Source organism: Leptonychotes weddellii, chromosome 4, assembly GCF_054177405.1.
Source record: "Leptonychotes weddellii isolate Sample4059 chromosome 4, ASM5417740v2, whole genome shotgun sequence".
Lineage (NCBI taxonomy): Eukaryota > Metazoa > Chordata > Mammalia > Carnivora > Phocidae > Leptonychotes > Leptonychotes weddellii.
The window spans coordinates 23,122,009-23,142,568 of record NC_138372.1 but is presented as its reverse complement, the minus strand read 5'-3'; the positions used below and the strand labels follow the sequence as shown (position 1 = coordinate 23,142,568).

Genomic DNA, 20,560 nt, shown 5'->3' with positions numbered 1-20,560 from the left:
ATGCCCAGCAGAGGACCAGCCTTGATAAACTCTGGGGGAGTTAACTCCTGCATTTCCCTCTCAGGCAATCAAAACACTGACCCACATGGGGAAAATGGATGTGAAGGGGGCTTCTTGGTTCCCTCAATCACTGGAATTGCTTCCACAAGTCCGGGCACTCATAATGGACCCCCAAAGGTGGGCAGGGTAATATGGATGTGGCTGCTCCTCTGGGAGCGGGGGCTGTAAACCTCACCGGTGGACCCCATACATCCCAAAAGGCCTCACTCAGAATGAGACAAACCTGGGTGAAATCTGCGTTCCTGCCACTTAATTGCAACATGATCCTCAGCAAAAAAACAAAAAACAACAACAAAAAAACCCTCTTGGTTTGCTGCCGCCCTCACAGGGAGCTGTAGGGTAACCAACAACCAAGCACTCAGCTCAGCAGCTGGGGTGAGGCCAGCCCGCAGTAAGGGGCCATGTCCCTTCTTCCCCAAGTCTGGGGGGGGGGCGGGGGAGGGGAGAGGAGCAATGGAAAGGTGCCCCCCAGCCCCGCCCTCGCACAGAGCACGTCACACACCACCGCCACCCAGGTGTGGGTACAGTTTATTCTTCACAACAGAGAAATACAAAGAGCAGAGCGTTTGGAATTCCTTTGTTTCTTGCTCCGTTTAGTGTCTACCCCACGTTCGATTTTTATTTTGCTCCCCACCCCTTTTCTTAAATATAATGCAAACTTGTTTCCTGAAGCACTGAGGGGCACGTGCCCTCACCTCCCTGCCACCAAGATGCAGACCGAGAAGCCAACAGACTGTTTTCTCTTTTTTAATAAGGTAACTAGTTCTAAATATGGTGGCCTGGAGGTCCCATAGAAAAAAGCAAATGGGGTGTTAACAGTATGTATAACAGCGTATTTACAGGGTAGTAACATGCGGACGAAAAGCTACAATACTGAGTTATCAGACGACGCAAGTCAAACAAAGGGGTGGGGGTGGGGGCAGAGAACCCCATGGGGAAAAAAAAAAAACCCAGGAAACGTTAAACTGGTAAATCAATGGCGAGTTAAGGCTTAAAAAGTGTATAAAAATAACACAGTTAATATTCAAAACGGAACTCCAGATACAGAATATATAGATGAGTTTCTGTCTAGTTTTCTTTTTCTTTTTTTTTTTTTCCCGGGGGATGAAGGGGGGGCTTCTCCGGGCTCTGTACATAGTTCCTATATACACGGACACGCATGGCTTTCAGATTGGGGTGTGTCTGTGGGGGCTGAGGGCAGGGTATGCTCCTGGGACCCTCCTCCCCGAGGATCCCTTCCCTGCTGAGGGGCCTAGGGCTTGGACTGGGAGTTCCCCCTCCATGACAGGGAAGACAAATAACCCCTCCCTGGGCACTGCCCCATCTGGAGGAAATTCTGGAGGGGGGTGGTCCTAAGCCCAGGCCCACTCCCTCCCCACCCCCCTGCCCACAGTCTGGGATGGTGGGAGAGGTAGCCAATAGGTTTCCTGGCCAGCACCGAGGTAGACTGGGGTGGTCTTCAGGGCAGTGGAGGGCCAGGTCTTACCCAGCCCACCCTCACCCCATTTCCCTGGGCCTGCGCCCAGCCCAGCCCAACGCTGCACCCTTTGGTCCTGCGGATCTCCCGGCCCCTCTCTCATTTTGCCTCCTGAAGCCTGGGCAGCCTTGGGAGCTGCCGCATCCCTCTGCTCAGTAATGCCCAGGGCGTAGCTCGAGAGGTGTGAGCTGGGCACCTAGGGGTGAGTGGCTCACTCCAGCTGCCTCCTGTCCCCTCCCACCTGGGGGTCCCCTTTGCAGTCCAGAAACTCAGGCCTGAGCCTTCCCTCAAGACCTGAGGCTGTGGCAAGAGAAGGTCCCACGCTGCCCTCTGGTTCTCTGTGTCCATCTGTCCGATTCTTTTAATTTCTCGGTCTTAGCAGCACCAACTTCTTGGCCAATAAATATCTTTTTTGTTATTTCCAAAACAAACTTTAAAAAACAAAACAAAAAAACAGTGAAGCAAGTGGAGGGTGGGGAACAAAAAGAAACCCAACAGAGAGGTTCAAAGTGCTCTGAGATCGTCTTTGGATGCCACCAAAACAGTCCAGAATCTTGCAGTTGGCCTGGCCGCCCCCGGAGCTGGACCGGGCAGGGCTTCTGCAGCCCAGGCTTTCTGGAAGGTCAGGAAGGTCATGAGAGAGCTCGGCTGTTCCTGGAGGGCCCCTGGAGGAAGTTGGGGCCTGGTGCTGCCTGGGTCTGTGTCTGCCAGTGGGCAGGGTGGGGCGGCGCCTTGGGTCGGCTCAGATGAGGGAAATTCGCACCGGGATGCCGGGGGACTCCGTCCTCTGGGGCGAGTGGTGGCTCACCAGGTGCTCCACCACCGTGTGTTTGGACATGTGCTTCATCAGGTAGGTCTCCTGTGGGCAGGGGTGAGATTCAGGACATGTAACCAACCAACCATCGGCAAGAGACGCAGGGGAGGCTGCAGTTCCCACAAGTGTCCACTGGAGGGCTCCTTGGTAGGTGGGCCAGCTCATGGTGAGCAGGCCCGGCTCTAGGGCATCAGACGGGCAGGGGGCGGTAGTTCTAGCGATGCAGAATCGCCACCGGGGGTGGATGCTGGTTCGTTTCCCACACTCTGAGCCCACAGCATGCTAGCTGGACAACTGGATGGCAGCGGGCTCGTCCCTCAGCAGTGCCCACCTGGACTTCTCTAGGGCCAGGCCAACAGGCTGTACTCGGGTATGCTGGCTGAACCTCCGCCTGCCTTGGGGATCGAGCATGGCTGCCCCCTTCTGGATGGTGCTCCAGCGAAGGAAAAGCAGGAGGCCTTGGTCTGAGCTGGGTTCTGCCATCTCCTAGCAGTGGGACCTCAGACGTGTCATCTCCTATGTCCAAGGCTGTTTCCTCCTCTTGAAGGCACAACCTCAGAGGGTTGCTATGGTGGACCGAGCTCCCAGCATGCGGTACGGGTTGAGGGGACTGCTCCTTCCCTGGTCTCTACACTGCATTCCAGGTGATGGTGGGAGCCCCAGCCACTGCAGCCACCCCCCACCCCCAACGTGATCCTCCCTGGGAAGAAGCTGCACCTGGCAGGACTGGTGACTTGCAGAAGCAGAAGCTGGGCATGCTCGGCTCGCCCCTTGAGTGCCAAGTCTGACCCGAGGCACCCACAACTGGGTGGGTGAGGTGACCCAAAGGCTCACCTGCAGGCCCAGAGGCCCCCACACTCAGCTGGGAGGAGGTGGAGCACCTGGTGAGCCACCACTTGCCCCCCAGGACATAGTCCCCCAGTCTCAAATGTCACTCTGCTCAGAATCTGGTAGTGGAAGCCCTCAAATGTGGAGGCAACATGCTATCAAACAACACCCGAGGGAAGCCATCAGCAACGTCCAAACTAGGAAACTATTCTTCAGTGACTACACTGCAAAGGAAAAAAAGGCCCGGGAGGGGGGACAGGGTGGGGATCAACAGATTAAGAGATCTATTGCTTGGGTGCAACGTGGGGATCTTATTTGGATCTCGATGACAAAATCAAATTGTAAGTAAATAAAATTCTGGCCTTCCGGAGACAAAAACGTGAACACTGACTGGGTATTTGATGATATCAAGGACTTATGGTGAACTGTAAAGATATTGTGGGTATGTCCAGAAAGAGGAGTCCTTGTGTTTAGAGACACAGTGAACATTTTCAGATGAAACAATATAATGTCTATTTTACTTCAAAAAATAGGGATATGGATGAGGCAAGACTGGTTGACGGTTCTGGGGGCTAATGGGAACATGAAGGTTCACTATTCTACAGTTGGTTAAAGTAGTTTAAAATTCAATCCATTTAACTGTTTTTTGTTTTTTGTTTTTTAAATAAAAGGTATGTTGGGGGGCCTGGCTGGCTCAGTCAGTGGAGCCTGTGACTCTTGATCTCAGGGTCATAAGCTCAAGCCCCACACTGGGCACAGAGCCTACTTTAAAAAAAAAATACGTCAACTTACTTTAATTAAAGCCAAAAATAAATGAAAAATAAAGGTAACTATTCTTGTTCTAGAGAGTCCAGTTGAGGCCGCGTTCAGGATGGGGCCGCAGGGACACTCCCTGCCCCCAGAGTTCAGACAGACTCCATCTAGAACTATAGCCAGTAAATGCCGGTGGCCCCTCCCCTAGGAGCAGGCGTGAGGAGGCGGATGTCGAGAACTTGAGGCCAACACCAGCCGAAGGTCAGCCAGCTAAGTGGGGCTCCTAGGTCTCTGTGGTGCCCCACCTCGCCCCTTGGGACCCATTCCCTGCAGGTTCTGCCCTCTGTCTTTCACTTCTCCTCTGCCCTTCAAACTCCAGGGAAGGAGCAGTGTGACGAACCCAGCACCCAGCAAACTGTAGGCCTGGCTGGCACCTGACATACCGCTGACCACCCAACGTGTGCCCCCTCCAGTCAGTGACCTTTCAAAATACCCTCGCAGACAATGGCTTCCCCCCAATGGCTTCCCGCTCCACCTGGCACGTATCCAAACTCCCTAACAGGGCCTCACAGCCCCGTGTGACCTAATTTTCCTTCCACCTCAGGGTGTTTGCACTCACCGTTCCCCTGCTTGGAAGGGTCTCACTCTCCTTACCCTTCAAGGCTCCATTGAAATATTGTTACCCCCTCAGTCAGCCTACCCAGACCTGCGTCCCCTTCCCAAATCCATTCCAGCCTCCCCGCTGCTTTATCAACCTATGGTCCTTCAGCCCAGTGGTTCTCAGTCAGAGGCGGCTCCACCCTGGCCCCAGGACATTTGGCAACATCTGGAGACATCTTGGGTTGCCAGAGCTCAGGGAGGGGGCTGCTAGTGAGCAGAGGCCAAGGACGTTGCTAACATCCTATAAGGCACCGGGACAGCCCCCCAGCGAAGGTACCCTGCCCACATGTTAGCATGCCCTAAGGCTGACAAACCTCCTTAGAGCAATTACCACTATTTGTCATTCCATGTTTATTTGGTGGTTACTTGTTTAATATCTGTCTCCGGCAGTAGACTCCAACCTCCCTGGGGGCAAAGAATGTGTCTTGGATTCATCCTGATGCCCAAGCGCCTGGCACAAATGTTCAGTAAACACTGAGCGAATAAACAATGGTGAATTGGCGGACATTTATTAGGCACTGACTGGGCCGGCCAACAGCCCTGTGAGGTAAGAACAGTTACCTCGTCCGTTTTACAGATAGGGAAATTGAGGCTCAGTGATTTTTTTTGAGGGGGGGGTTTACCTGGGGCTCTGTTAACCAGGATATTTCATTAACTGAACACACACACCTAAGTGACTTGCTGGGCTCCCTCTTGTGGGTGCTGAAAGGATTCTGCTGCAGGAAAATTCCCACCCAGGACGGGGCTGGATGAGATGACTTACTGTGCAGGCCTTTCCTGAGGTGAGGCAGCTCTGGGCCGAGTCGCTGTGCCCCCTTGTGGCCAGGATGGGGGTTGCAGCTTCCCCAGTGGAGAGGCCCCTCCCCTCCCTGGCTCTGGAGAGCAGAATGCCTGGCCCCCCACCACTGCCTTGAGTGTTCCAGGGCCTGGAGGAAACCACGCCTGGGAAAGCCAGGCTAAAGGCCGCCAGGAGGCTGGGAACTTGGCCCAGGGCAGCCAAAAACAGAACTGGGAAGCCGAAGCGCTGGCCCAGCCAGCCACTCATCGTGATCTTGCGGGGTCACTTCCCCTCTCTGGGCCTCAGTTTCCTTGTCTGGAGAATGGGGAGAATCAATACAGATCTGATGAGGAGAAGGCTGAGGCCCAGGGAGAGGAAGAGGCTCCACAGGGACCCCAGGGACCCCAGGCACTCACCGAGGTGTAGGCCCGCCCGCACATGCTGCAGCAGTAGGCCTTGGCGTGCTTGATGGCGTGGGCCGAGAGGTGGATCTGCAGGGAGGCGGAGTCCGAGTAGGCCCGGTAGCAGTTGGGACACTTGTAGGGCTTGTCCTTGTTGTGCTGGCGCTGGTGAGACTGTGGGGAGCACAGCAGGGAGTGAGGAGCCAGGTGGGGCTCCCCCAGCCCCACCCCCACCCCCTTCTGCTCCCTCTGCAGGGGGGCAGGCAAGAGGCAGGCAAGAGGCAGGCTGGCACTCACCTGAAGGTTGGAGAGCTGAGTGAAAGCCTTTTCGCAGCCAGGATGTGGGCACTTGTAGGGTCTGTCGCCTGTGTGGATTCTGCAATGGGCAGCCCAGTGAGGTGGAGTCCCTGACAGACAACCCGGCCAGCTCCAGCCCCCAAGGCCTTGGATGGCCTGCACCATATATCCAGCTCCCAAGCCTCCCAGTCTCCACTCCCCACACTCTCCAGAGAGCACCTGGCAAGAGCTTCTTCTTCTCCTTCCTCCTCTGGTCTCCCAGTCTGCCAGTCTGTGACCAGAGTCCTCCTGCTCCCCACAGGTCCCTGCTGAACCCAACCCACCACCAGCATCCACTCAGAGACCTGGCCCAAACCTCCAGCTAAACAGCAGGGGCTTGCTCAGATTGCTTTCTGTCGCTCTCTTCTTCAAAACCCACCCGCAGACCACCGTTGAAAAGAACACAGATCCACCACTTTGCCAGGAACTTCCCTGTCCACCTTGCCTCTTTCCCTCAGAAGGAAGCCTCTCTCTCTAATTGGCCCCCAGTTTCTGTCTCCTGCCCTGTCCCCACATCAGAGACATGTCTAGGATGGTAACCTGGTCACCCCAGCTACCGAGAGAATGCAGGACAGGGAGGCCCTGCAGTTCAGCCCCTCTGCCCCCTCCCATTCCTGGGTTCTCATCCTGGCTCCACCTTCTACTAGCTTGGTGACCTGGGGGGAAAAAACCACCAAGCCTCAGTTTGCTCATCTGCAAAATGGGCATAAAAATATGCTCAGAGGCTTTGCTGAGTGTTGGCACAAAGTCAGTGCTCAGGAAACACCTGCAATGTTTATTACGTGGGGCAATGTACCAGGCCAGGCACCACGCTCGGTACTTGGAGTGAACAAAACAGACGAAAACCACTGCCTCGTGGAAACAAACAACAAACATGAACGAAGTAAGTAAATCCCACGTAGAATGTAGTAAGTGCTGTGAGAAGAAAATAAATAAGGTGGGGGGAGCATGAAAGCCCTGTGTGTGTGTGTGTGTGTGTGTGTGTGGCAATTTTAAACAGGGTGGTCAGGGCCAGCCTCCCCGGGAGGCTGACTCCAGAGTGATGCTGCTGGCTGTATTTTCTGTTCAAGTCTGTGGCGCTGCTCCTGCTTGTCTGACAGGCCAGGTGAGGACGGAGCTGGGCCCAGACGAGGTGCCTGGCACACGTGTGGGAGCCCCGTCCTCCACGCGAGCCTCCCACTATCAGCCTGCACTTGTCTCCCGCCACCTGTCTGGCAAACCCTCTCTGCCGAGCAGGTGGGCAGCAGAATGTTGGCTGGCCTGAACCTTGTTTGTCTCCTTTGCCGCTGAGCATCAGGTGGAGGGAGAACCCGGCCCTGGCCGCTCGGTGTAGGTTCCCTCCCCTAATGCCCCAGGCCACCTCGCTGACTGGGCTGCTCTGCCCGTCAACCCGCTCACCAAACAAACTAAGGTCCCTGTCGCAGCAGGCCTCGTGCCGGATGGGCTGGAATAAAGAACCGTCCCTGCCATCGACAAGACGTTGGCTGCCCGCTATGAACACGGATAGGGTCCGGATTCCTTAGTGTGTCACTCAAGGCCCTTCACCATGTGCTCTGGCCTCCCCTCGCCGCTCCTATGCACCCTCCATCCTGGTTGGAGAGCCATTTCTCATCGGGCAACCTCGTCTGACTGATGATCCTGCCCGCCACGCCCGTGCCCCTGCTGCACCCTCGGCAGGGGAGGCTGCCCCTCCTGTCTCCTCTACGAGACAGGGATCCGAGGGCAAGCACAGGGCCCAGGCTCAGGTGCAAGGCCAGCCCCGCCCACAGGCTGCACAGAGACCTGCCAAGTGGAGCTGGGCTGGCCTGGTGTTGAGAACCCATATTCTACCCGCACAATTCTGGGTGTCAGCCTCAAAGACGGGTCATGGACATAGGGAGTCATGGACTGAATGAAGGAAAGCGAGTTCCTTCTCTCAGGTCAGTCACTGTCAACAGTAGTGTGCTCAACATAACCAATGCCATCCATACCGCACGAACATTTATTGACCGACTGACTGAGCACCTTCCAAAGGACTTTAGCTTCTTCCTCAGGGACCCAGCCAAGCCCTCTTGAAAGGGAAACTGCCCTCCGGCCTCCTCCGGTCCAAGTGTCATGGCTGCCTGGCCTCCTCCCTGGCCTCCATCCGCCACTGCAGCAGTGTGGGAATCCGACCTTGTCGTGGCCCTGCCTGGCAACCTCCATAGTCTCTCCCTTTTCCAAACCCCGTGCCCCGGCATTTAAGGCCTTGGTTTCTAAAGCCTCCCCCTCCACCACTGCTCTCCCCAGCATGGCATCCTTCCAACTTCCCCGCAATGTGCATGCATCCCCCAGGAGGCCTCCGAGCCTTTGCTCATGCTGCTGCCCCATCTCTAGGGAGGGCTACGGACCCCTCAATACCCGACCCCGATGGTCCTCCCCCACATCCCCCACCTACTTCACTCTTTCGTGGAAGTTTCCACACCCACCAGCCTCCCAGGTCACAGTGGGGTGCCTCTGGGCCAGAGCCTGCCTCTGGCCACTGATCCGCCCTTGTGTGTGCCCCCCAGCACTGGGCTGGCTCCAAAGGGGCACCGGGGAGTGCCAGCTGGGTGAACGGGGGGCCAGGCTGCATGCTCCCAGTGACACTGAGCCCCAAAGCTCTTCGGTCCCTGACTTGCAAGTCAGGACCAGGTCCTCAATTCCCGCATCAGAGTCCTGTTCTTGCAGAGCATCTTCTCGGTAGGGGAGCACCCAGCCCTGGCTCCCACAAGTGCGGTGAAGGGGAGCTCACCATGGACCCCAGGCGACACAGGGAAGCCGAGCTGCAGCACAGGGAAGCCAAACTGAAATCGGGGCCCCTGGACGGCCCCACCCCCACCTGGGGCCCCAGACACTCGCTCTGCAGTGCCAGGCACCCCCGCCCAGCCGAGCTTCTCCCACAGCCTCACGGCCACAGCCCCTTCCTCCCTCTGAGGCGCAGGAGAAGGGTCCTGGGATAGAGCCCCACATCGGACTCCTGCTTTTCTTTACTTGCTGTGTCTTCCCTTCACAGAAGGAAGTCCCACCAGAATGCTCCAGCTCCCAGGAACCACATTACCCCCAAAATGCTCCCATCTTTCTCAACAATCAGAGTAATCTTGCTCAACCTGTTTCTAAGTCCATTTCTATTACGTGACCAGGGCTGGGTCAGTCTTGGACATGATCTTTTATTCCAGTCATTACTGGCAGTCACCCTTGAATGACAGATTTGATTAGATGCCCTGACTGGTTCTCCATGAAGGAGCAAAAAGCAGGAAGGAGTCTCCGTGGAATGGGAGAAAACAAGGAACCTGGAATCTGGTTGTTTCTTTGCATTTGGCTTTTTTTGTTTGTCTAACAGATTCTAGGACTTCTGGGCATGTGGGACACCCACCTCTTTGTCACTGGGTTAGGACACATTGGTTTAATTATAGGTGCCACTGTCTACTGACTAATCATTTGTCTCTAATGTTAACAGGACCCTCTTATGTTGCTTGTTTCGTTTCCCACCATTATGCACTCAAATCACTCAAGAGGAAAAAAATGTGTGTCTTCAGGAATAGAGAGCAATCCCTGGATCAGGAAATATCCTCCTTCACGGGCCAGTTAATTTTTTGTTGCTGTTTTGGTCATGGTCTTGATTAATATTTTAAAACAAAAGTTTCTTCTGAAAAAAGCTAGGGATTCTTTTTTCTTAAGATTTTATTTATTCATGAGAGAGAGAGCACAAGAGAGAGCACAAGCAGGGGGAGGGGCAGAGGGAGAGGGAGAAGCAGGCTCCCCAGCAAGCAGGGAACCCAACAGAGGGCTCGATCCCAGGACCCTGAGATCATGACCTGAGCCAAAGGCAGACGCTTAACCGACTGAGCCATCCAGGCACCCCAAAACTATGATTCTTCATACTTATCACTACTTGCTACGGTGTTTATTTTCTATTAGACCGATGTTCAGACCTTGCCTAGGCTGTCCACTTAGTGCCCTTAGCCTTCTCAAATCCAGGCCCCACATCAGAATAAAGTTATCAAAGTATCTTTTACACCCAAACGCTCTTGGCCTTTCTAGACGGCCACCAGGCAACACCAAAGATTTCCTTCTTTGCTTTATAAGAAGAGTGGTGCTCCAAATGATCGAGCCTTTTGTATTTTCTATATTTCTAATTAGCAAACATTAGAGCGAGAGCTGTTCTATGAAGATGCAAGTGTAAGAACGTTGGCAAATCAAAAGAAGAGACACTCAGGAGCGCCTGGGTAGCTTAGTCAGTTAAGCGTCCAACTCTTGACTTTGGCTCAGGTCATGATCTCAAGGTTGTGAGATCGAGCCCTGTGTCAGGCCTCGTGTCAGGCTCCGTGCTGGGTGCGGAGTCTGTTTGGGATTTTCTCTCTTCCTCTCCCTCTGCCCCTCTCCCGCCCTCCCTCTCTTAAAAAAAAAAAAAGAAGAGACGCTCGATCTCCCTGTATTAATTTTATATTTTATGTGTACACATATATACAGAAAATGTCTTATATATTTATATTTATTTTATATATATGATTATATGTAATTTATACAAATATACAGTATATCATATAGAATTATATATGCTATATAATATAAATATATATATTTGTGTCCTTTGTTAAAAAAATCTTTCATTTATTTGTCAGAGAGAGAGAGAGCATAAGCAGGGGGGAGGGACAGAAGAAGAGGGAGAAGCAGGCTCCCCGCTGAGCAAGGAGCCTGATGCAGGACTCGATCCCAGGACCCTTGGATCATGACCTGACCGGAAGGCAGACGCTTAAAAGACTGAGCCACCCAGGCATCCCAATTTGTGCACTTTTTTTAAATGGAGACAAAAAACCAGTAATTTATTTTCAGGTACAATAAAAATCAAAAGAAATGTCCTTAAAGAAGTTTTTTCTACATTTAACTATACTTATCAATTAGTGACAGTCCTAACACGTGCTTTAGGAGATAAAGAGCCCGAAGATGGGTCAATGCCCTTGCTGCCTAAAATACATTCTTAATCTGTAAAATTGATCATGCATTCTATTTTAAGGAAGACTCCATTCTCCTCCATTCTGACATTGTTGATTGTTACAATAAATGTTTGTTACGATAAATGGACCAGTCATTCAGGCTTACCAACACTTCCCTGTCCCACCTGCCTAAAGACCTCTGCTTCAGGTCAGAAGTCCAGTCTTCCAAAGAAGACATCAAGAGATTATGGCCTCAGTAGAGGACTGTAACACGTGCACTTGGCTCTCCAGACTCCAGGGAATAGATGAATGCACGCGGCCTCCACCCTGATACCATCACCTTGACCAGACACTGCCTGAGGCCAAGGCAGGATCCGAGAGAGTCTGCAGTCCAGAAGCAGCCAACTTGGCAGACCGGACGAACTACCCAAGGTCAGCAGAACAGGTATTAGGACCTCGAACCGAATGAAAGTGATTTAAGTGGGGTTCATTTCTATTTCCTAAAGGGGATATGAGAAGACCTTTTTCTTCTTTGATCTACACCTCTAATCCTCAATTTAGGAGGCTATATTTGAACCAGGAATAAAATATTCCTTAAATGGTGCCTTTCCAACTAACCCTTCAGAATTCTGGGGGAGGAGGGAAACTATAAAATTTAACATAGATATAAACTCATGAATTATCAAGGAAATTTTAAAATAATAGTTCTATTGGGGCACCTGGGTGGCTCAGTCGGTTGAACGTCCGACTCTTGATTTCAGCTCAGGTCATGACCTTGGGGTTGTGGGCCCCGGGTCAGGCTGTGCACTCAGCGACGAGTCTGCTTCTCTGCTTGAGGATGCTCTCTCTCTCCCTCTGCCCCTCCCTCCCCCACCTGCTCCCCACTCTCTCCCTCTCTCTAAAATAAATACATCTTAAAAAAAATAATAAAATAACAGTTCTGTTGAAAACAGTATGTTACTGGCCCCGCCTACAAAACTGCTCAGAACAATTGCCGACAAATACTCACAGTGCCTTCCCTGGGGTCATCTTCTCTTATGGCCGTTAGGTTGGTAAATAGGGTCAGTAAGAATCTGTCCTCCTTCCCAACAGGGTATAATTGGGTAAATCAAATTTGTAACCATGACCATGCCAGAAATGTCACATTTAAAAGACAAATTTCATTTAATTAGGCATGACAAGCCTGACAGTGAAACACAAGGACCATCCTTCCCACGTGGGATGTGGCCTCCGTCGGAAGCTGCGCAGGATCTGCTCCCTGGCTTGTGGATTCCCAGCCTTTAAGGTTACAGAAAACGTTACTCCTGCCAGTCTGAAACGCTGACAAACGGGGATTCTGCAAAAAGAAGGCACCCTTCCCATTACAGGCTATGTAGGTACCACCTGACAAGACTGACCTGCATGGTTCGAGGTTTCTGGTCTTAGATAATATCCTAAGAAATTTTTTCACACACACACATTAAAATGATGACCCAGGGGTTCCGCGAAGTCTCCTGATAAAAGTTAGCTCTGAAGCCTTAGCATCATGTGCTCTGATTTTAATAGCCATACAACCAGCAAGACTTTGTTTATTCATCATCACCTCATTACATAGGCCTGTGTCCAGAAAGCTGGCCAAACTTAAAAAAAAAAAAAAAAAAATCAAAGCAATGACAAACATCAGAAAATTGCTGGAACAAAATGCTATGGTCCGATCCTTATGCCTCAGGAGGCAAAGGACCGAGGGAACGGACAGAGGCCCTGTCCTGCTCGCACTCTGCCATTGCTCTCTTACAATCAAACCTGCGCATTCTGCCTCCGAGTCCAAGAACTAGACAAACAAGGCATTCCGCGCCCCGTGATAAAGCCTACCAAGACAATGGGCATATCCAAATAAATCACAACAGTAACAACAATTTTAAAAAACCCTAAAAGGAAAAACTAGGGTCTGTCTCACATCAGTCCCCCAAAGAGAGAAAACTTGATCGCTTCCGGCAAGTTACAAGCTCCACAGCAAAAACAACGGTATCCTTGACCTTCACAAAGCTGATATGCCAACACACAGCAGCGCTCACAGACATGATTGTTGGTGGGGGGAAAACTGCTGTGTTTCTCTCTGAAGAGATGAACTGCAATCTTGGTAACCTTTGGTTTGTTTCTTTAAATACCTATGGTATTTTTATTTGCAGTGGCGAGTCAGCCTTTCTGATGTCTGTACTCCCTTGCAAAAACCTGTCTTTCCTTAAAGCATTTATATTTCTGAATCTTTCACACAGTCCACTAGATCATATGCCTATGAGGACAGGGATTTTTGTCTGTTTTGTTCACCTGCTGTGTTCCCAGCACCTAGAACCATGCCTGTCTTAGAGCAGAGGCTCTGTAAATATTTGTTAAATGTGAATTGTATGCCCTATAAAAGATAGTTCGACTTATTCCACAAATATTCCACAAACGCCCAGATGCTGATTACGGGCCACACGCTGGGGATATGGGTATGGAGGGGACCAAGCCCTTGCTTTCAAGAGCCCCCAATATATTTGGGGTGGTGGACAAAGAATGTGACACATACAAGACAGCCTGCCATTGCTCTGATGGGCATGCACGGGGCCTAGTGGAGCCCCAGGAGGACTTCCCGGAGGAAGCTAAAAGGAGAGATGGCTAGGAGAGGGCCAGAGAAACAGGATAAAGAAGGGAGGGGGTGTTTCAGGTAAAGGATACGGCAGATGAGAAACGGTGGGACGGGCAGCACGGTAGTGACAGCAGAGGCCTGTGAGGTCTACAAAGGTCACACCATCAAAGGCCTCAAATGCCAAGTAAAGGAGTTTGGTCTTGACCGTCAGGGCAGTGGGCACCTGCTCATCCCAGGTCCATGCGCCAGCGCAGGTGCCAAGCTGAGACCAGCTGCCGGGGGGCAGCCCCAGGCAGGCCACTCACCTGGTGTGCTGCTGGAGGTGGGAGAGCTGTCGGAAGGACTTATCACAGTAGGAGCAGTGGTAGGGCTTGACGCCCAGGTGGATGCGCAGGTGCTGGGCCAGGTAGGAGGCATTGGCAAAGGACTTGGAGCAGTGCGGGCACTTGTGGGGCTTGGCCTCGGTGTGGGACTTGGAGTGGATCTGCATCTCAGACTTGGTGAAAAAGGTCAGCGGGCACACCTTACACCTGTGGGGCATGAGGCACGTTCACACCTGGGAAGACCCCCACCCTCTGCCCGGAAGCGCAGGGGACCTCCCGCACCGCACAGACCCCGCGCCCAGCATAGAGCTTTCTTGCGAGGAGCCCCGGGGGCACAGGCCCACCGTGGAAGGCCGGGGGCCAGGCTCCCAGCCCGACACCCTCCAATCTGGAGGCCAAGGCTCTTCCACCGGGGGCTCCATTCACAGAAGCAGGGGAGCGCTTTACACTTCCCAGGGGAGAGGGGCCTGGCAATCCTGGGGACGTGTGCCCAGGGCCACAGCCCACAACACTCGGAATAAGAAGTCCTCTTGCCAGCTACACGTCAGAAGCATCTGGGGAGCTTTCAAAAAGGGATGACTGGCCCTCTGCATGTCCCCCGCCTAATAAAGTAAATCAGAATTTCTGGAGGTATGGTCCTGGGATTGGCATTTTCTGAGCGCTCTCTAGATGATCCAAACTTGAGGGCTGAGAATACTGCTTGAAGGGAGGAGGAAAGGACTCCCATGGCCCCAGGCTATGGTGAGCTGGGCCCCCCAGCAGCCCTGCATAAGCATGGGAGGACAGCCCTAGCCCACCTGCGAAGGGGCTGCGGGTGGGGCTTGTCAGGAGAACCCCGCTCCTCGGGACCTGGCACGCACCCTGAGCCCCTGGGGCCCCTCTTTCCAGCCCCAGCTGTTGGGCTCCTAGGGCAGCCCTTGGTGCGGCTCTGGCCCAAGCCCTTGTGGACCCCCTTTCCGCCAAGACCCCCACCTGTATGTCTTGCCCTCCTTGGCAGTCTCGCCCGAGGCCAGGATGGGGTAGGGGACTACGAGGACAGGTGGCCCCCCTGGGTTCTCCGCCTTGATCTTTTTGCGGCCACGCTCGGACTTGGGGGGACCAAGGAGGCCGTGGCCCTGGATTGTCTTGATGGAGTCCAGGAGGGGGGGGCTAGTGATCCCTGAGATGAGGGTGGGGGACGAGGCGATGAGGCGGCTCTGGCTGGTGGTGGTGGGTGTGGACGGGGTGCTGGTACCCGTGCCCGCGCTCGACTCAGACGTGCTCACAGCCGGGGTCCGGGAGGAGAGCCCCAGACCTGCAGAAGACACAGGGCGGGGGAGGCAGCTGCAGAGGCCTTTCCAAGCCTCCTCTTCCCTTCATAAATTACCCAGGGGTGATTACATGAGAGTCTGTGTATGTGTAAGAGGACTGACACACCGAAGGACTAAATTGGGTTGGTAACAGAGGCACTTTGGAAATACTTTAAACCACAGGAAAAAAGCACAAAGATGTTCACTACTGTGTTATTTGCAATAGCAAAAAATTAGAGGAACTGAAATATGCAACATTAGGGAAGGGGTCGATATGTTGTGATCAGTCTTCTCCACTGAACATTAACTGCCCATTAAAAAATTATGTTTGTAAAACAAAACACACACACACACGAAACAAACAAACAAAACCAGCATATGTATGCACAGAAAAAGTAAGTAGGAGAAGGAGATGTACCAAAAGTGATATGGATAGCACAACTGGGAATAATTTTTTTTTTAAGTATTTTGGCCTAACTGTACTTTGATTCTTTGACAATGAACTTTTTAAAAAACTTCTGTAATACAGGGGCGCCTGGCTGGCTCAGTCAGAGGTTTGACTCAGTCAAGTGTTTGACTCTTGATCTCAGGGTGGTGGGTTCTAGCCCCACTTGGGTGTTGAGATTACTTAAAAAAAAATAAAAGCTTTTAAAAAAGGGAAAAGGAGGAGCGCCTGGGTGGCTCAGTCGGTTAAGCGTCTGCCTTCGGCTCAGGTCATGATCTCAGAGTCCCGTGATCAAGCCCCACATTGGGCTCCCTGCTCAGCGGGAAGCCTGCCTCTCCCTCTCCCACTCCCCCTGCTTGTGTTCCCTCTCTCGCTGTGTCTCTCTCTGTCAAATAAATAAATAAAATCTTAAAAAAAAAAAAAGGGAAAAGGAAAAAAAAATAAACTGTTGTAATAAAAGTCATTCTTTTAAAAACGAGGGAACTAGAAACATTTACAGTATCAGGTGAAGCAGACAAAAAGATGAAAATGGTATCTTTCATGTTACTAAAAGGATGCTTCTTTTAAAAAGAAACCAAAAATCTATCCATTGAGAAAGGTAAGCTCCAGAGATGGACAAGTGTTCGTGTCAGCCACTGCTGGTCGGAGTATGCATTTTCACCCTCAATGGAGGGCTGATTGGCAGAAGCCATTAATATGTCAAATATACACAACTTCTTTTTCTTTATGATTTTATTTATTCATTTGAGAGACAGACAGAACATGAGCAGGGGAGAGAGGCAGAAGGAGAAAGCAGACTCCCTGCTGAGTTGGGAGCCCGATGTGGGGTTCAGTCCCAGGACCCTGGAATCAGGACCTGAGCTAAAGGAAGACGCTTAACCATCTGAGCCACCCAGGCGCCCCAAATATACATAACTTCTGACGAAGCAATGTGACTTCTAGAAATTGTCCATAAAAAAATATTTGCACACGAGCACATGAGGACCTTCTATATGACCAGACCGGACACAACCCATTTGTCCTCAGCAGGGGCTGTGTAAAGAGATGTAGCCCATCCTCACTATGAAGGACTGAGCAGGCATGAAAACAAGAAAGATGCTATGCAGTGGTGGAGAACCCCCAAATGTGCTGTCGTCAGGTGAAAAAGCAAATCGTAGACAGTATGAACCCAACTATTTAAAAAAAAAAAACCACACATCTAAGCTTCCTGTGTAGGTAATAGACAATACAGATGTGTGTGTGTTAATGCACAGAAATAGATCTGAGAAGACACACCCAATTAAATTTGTGTATAAACTGTGGTATGCTCTAGGGACGAAGAATTTTCTGGTAAAAGGAGATTTTCATACTTTGTCTATCTGCTTCTATGTTATTTGAATTTTTTACCTGGTGAATTCATCCATTTTTTTTTATATCTGTGATTAAAGGATAAAACAAAATAAATTAAAGAGAAAACATGAAAATGCTAACAGTTGTAGGACTAGGGCAATTTTTTCACTTTTCAGCTTGTCTGCAATTTCTACATTTTCTATAAGGACTATGAATTACCCTTATAATTAAAAAAAGCATTAAATATGCTTATGATAGAATGGTGGGTAGGAAAAGTGAGGTGAAGTCATGGGTATAGCCCCACGACAAGCTCAGCAAAACAGACACGCGTATTAAAAAATAAACAAAGAAGATGGAAAAGGAAGGAAATGAACCAAAAGGCTCTCCTAAGCTGCTGGGTTAGGAGCTGGGGATTATGAGTGGGTTTTTCTCCCTGAGTTTCTCTTTTTTCCAAATTTCCCTTAATATGCTTATATTACTTTTTTAATATTACTTCTATAATGAAAAAAATAAATTTAATAAAATCATAATAAGGGGGGATGTGCAGAGTGGGGCTGGGGCCTTGCGGAGGCTCACTGGGTCCCATAATTCCTGGGCGTCTCTGAGAGAATGGGGGAATGAGGAGAGAGGCAGAGGCGCCCAGCTGGAGGCAGGGGTGGAGCCAGGGGAGGAACAAAGGCTCGGCTGCAGTGGCCTCCAGAGAGAGCCTGCCCACCAGGTTCTGAGGTAGACACCAGGCAGCCCCGGCCACATGACACCACCTTAGGATGTCCCCGACACCCCAGTCTCAACCTACCCAAGACTGAGCTCACCTCTTTCCCTACCCTGCGTTTCCTCCTATGATTCCACTTCCACGGCAGTGCCTGGGCTGTTCACTCAGTTCTTCTCCCTCTTCACCCCTGCAGCCAGCCCAGCATCAAGCCCTGTCCATTCCCCTCAACAAGTCTCAGATCTGTCCCCTTCTCTCAGTCCCCACGGCCACTGCCTGATCCAGGCCACCACTCTCTCCTACAGATCTCCCTGCCTCCTTCTCTCCCCCAGCAAGCCAGTCCCCACCTCCCAGCCAGACCCAGCTTTGCAACCCAAATCTGAGCATTCCCCTCCCCCACGTAAAAATCTAACATGGCGGGGCGCCTGGGTGGTTCCGTCGTTAAGCGTCTGCCTTCGGCTCAGGTCATGATCCCAGAGTCCTGGGATCGAGCCCCGCATCGGGCTCCCTGCTCGGCGGGAAGCCTGCTTCTCCCTCTCCCACTCCCCCTGCTTGTGTTCCCTCTCTCGCTGTGTCTCTCTGTCAAATAAATAGGTCTAGAAAAAAAAAATCTTCCATGGCTCCGCACTGCCCGAGGGTAAAGTCCAAACTGCACAGCCTGGCCCACAGGGCCCTTCACATCTGGTCTGCTTCCTCTCTAGAGACCAGCTAGAGCCAAGGGTCATTAACACCCGGGCTCTGGAACCACACTGCCTGTGCAACTCTGACTCAGTTTCCTCATCTGTTAAATGGAGACGTCAGGGTGAGCACGAAACTGTTGTTTCCTAAGTCAAAACCGGCCAACTGTTCAACCTAATAACTAGCAGTGCCCACCGCACAGGGCTGCTGGGAGTAATAAATGAACACTGCTGGCCACACACAGGCGCTCACCTGGAACCAGCTGCCATATTATGAGTGTAATCACCATCATCATCACCATCATCACCATCAGCATTTGCCCCTCCCACCCGGGCGGACCATCCTACTCGTGCTTTCTACACACAGAACCGCTTTGCACATGCTGTCCCCTCTCCCTCTCCACTGCGGTCGTTAACAGCCAACCTCTCCCGGCATAGGGGCCCCTTCGTTCACCCCCAACATGTCTGGTCAGGGCTCTTCTCCCAGCAGGCAGCGCCCCCGCCCAGGTCCCGGCGACTTAGGGGGCGCGGCCCTGGGAGGACCCCGCCCCCTTCGCCCCGCCCCGCCCTCGCCGGCCCCGCCCCCCCGGCCCGCAGTACCTGTGACGGTGCTGGTGGCCGGCCGCGCGTGCAGCGCCACGTCGGGCTGCGGCACGGCCTGCGGGTGCAGCCCCGGCACCTGCTGCAGCTTGGGCAGCGACATGACGGCCTGGCTGCTTTCGGCCGGCGCCGGCGGCACCAGCAGCGGCTGCTGCGACGAGGCCGACGTGGGCGGCAGGTGGGGCGGCCGGATCTTCTCCGCCATCAGCTGCTCCTTGATCTTGTTAATCAGGACCAGGTTGTCCAGCTGCGGGCGGGAGAGGAGAGGCACTGAGGGGGCTGGGGCCGCGTCCGGTCCCTTCCGCGGGCCGCCGGTCCCCCGCAAGCCGGGAGCCCCGAGCCCCGCAGGCCGGGCCCAAGCCCCGGGGCAAAGCGGAGCAGCTCCAAGACGGAGAGGGCGGCCGGAGGGCGACGCTCGGTCTTACCTGGCTGGGCATGGTGGGAGGAGGGGGCCAGAAGTAGGGGTTGTTAAATCGAGGCTCGGCCATCCTGCGGGGAGAAAGCGACTGTCATAGGGACCCTCCCCGGCCGCCTGGGGCGAGCTCCCATCAGCCATGCCCACTCAAGTCTGGCCCAGTGTCTGGAACCCCCACCCCCGTGGGATCCTCACCCTACCGCAGAGCAGGCCCCCTCCCAGGCCCGGGCAACCGCGCCTCCAGGCTGAAAAGTCAGGAATTCAGTGTCTCCCTCCGTGGGCCCCAGAAGGCAAAGGTCAGAGACAGACCAGCTAGCTAGCACTCAGTCCCCCCATCACGCTGACGCGGGCAGACCAATCCCCATCCCCGAGAAGGGCCCAAGGCTGCAGAACCCACCCCATGGACCATGGGTTTCACATAGAAGCCCCCCACCCCCACTCCTGCCAGAGACACACTGGAGAGTCTTGGGGCAACTTTGTAAATGGCCACAGAACAGAGGCAACTGCCCAACCCTGATCCCTGCCCTTCCGACCACCGCCCCCTTGAGGGCAGGCATCTTCATCAGAACAAGGGGGCAGTCTGGGTCATCAGATACAGCCACTATGAAGGGTAATTTGGCACAATGGTTTACAGAGACCCAAATGATTACTGCCCTTTGACCCAAGAAATTGTACCTCTAGAAAGTTGTCTTCAAGAAACAAGCATGGACACGTGCAACATTTTACCTACAAGGATGTGTCAGCACACTGTGCTTAAGGAGGGACTTGGGGAGGCCTGCAGCTAGGGCAGTTTGGGGCTCTTCATTAGAATTATGTGACAATCTACTGGTGGCCCTCATCTCTAGCAAGTTCCATGGCAGGCCTGTGCAATTAGAAGGCCATTCAACAGGGCAGCGTCAAGGATGGGCCTCCAGAGCTATTTTACTCTTCTAGAGGGTTCCAGTCTTCCTGCAACCCGAGAGAGTAAGTCAAGAAGTGACTTACAGGGACCATCCCGAACAGTCTTGCTCTCCATCAAAATTCTATTGATCTCTCTCTTACAGAAATTACTAAATACCTACTAGTATTGTTGCTTAAGTGCAACTGTTTAATTTTGACAGGCAAGGCCAAAGAGAAGTGTCTTC

At 52.6% G+C, this 20,560-nt stretch overlaps 1 protein-coding gene across 4 annotated transcripts in view; it reads right to left on the bottom strand.

Moving 5' to 3' along the window:
• Positions 1–571: 571 nt before the first annotated feature.
• The window catches only part of ZNF362 (zinc finger protein 362), a 38,806-nt gene continuing 18,817 nt past the window's right edge, over positions 572–20,560 (bottom strand). For all 4 annotated transcript variants that reach the window (XM_081818033.1, XM_081818029.1, XM_081818032.1 and 1 more), the window contains 7 exons: positions 19,447–19,510; positions 19,022–19,268; positions 14,945–15,266; positions 13,955–14,179; positions 6,069–6,147; positions 5,787–5,945; positions 572–2,396 (listed from right to left, as the gene is read on the bottom strand). In XM_081818033.1, the coding sequence (XP_081674159.1) occupies positions 2,280–2,396; positions 5,787–5,945; positions 6,069–6,147; positions 13,955–14,179; positions 14,945–15,266; positions 19,022–19,268; positions 19,447–19,509 (1,212 nt within the window). In that variant the 5' untranslated portion in view covers position 19,510 and the 3' untranslated portion in view covers positions 572–2,279. The remainder of the gene's footprint in view (positions 2,397–5,786; positions 5,946–6,068; positions 6,148–13,954; positions 14,180–14,944; positions 15,267–19,021; positions 19,269–19,446; positions 19,511–20,560) is intronic.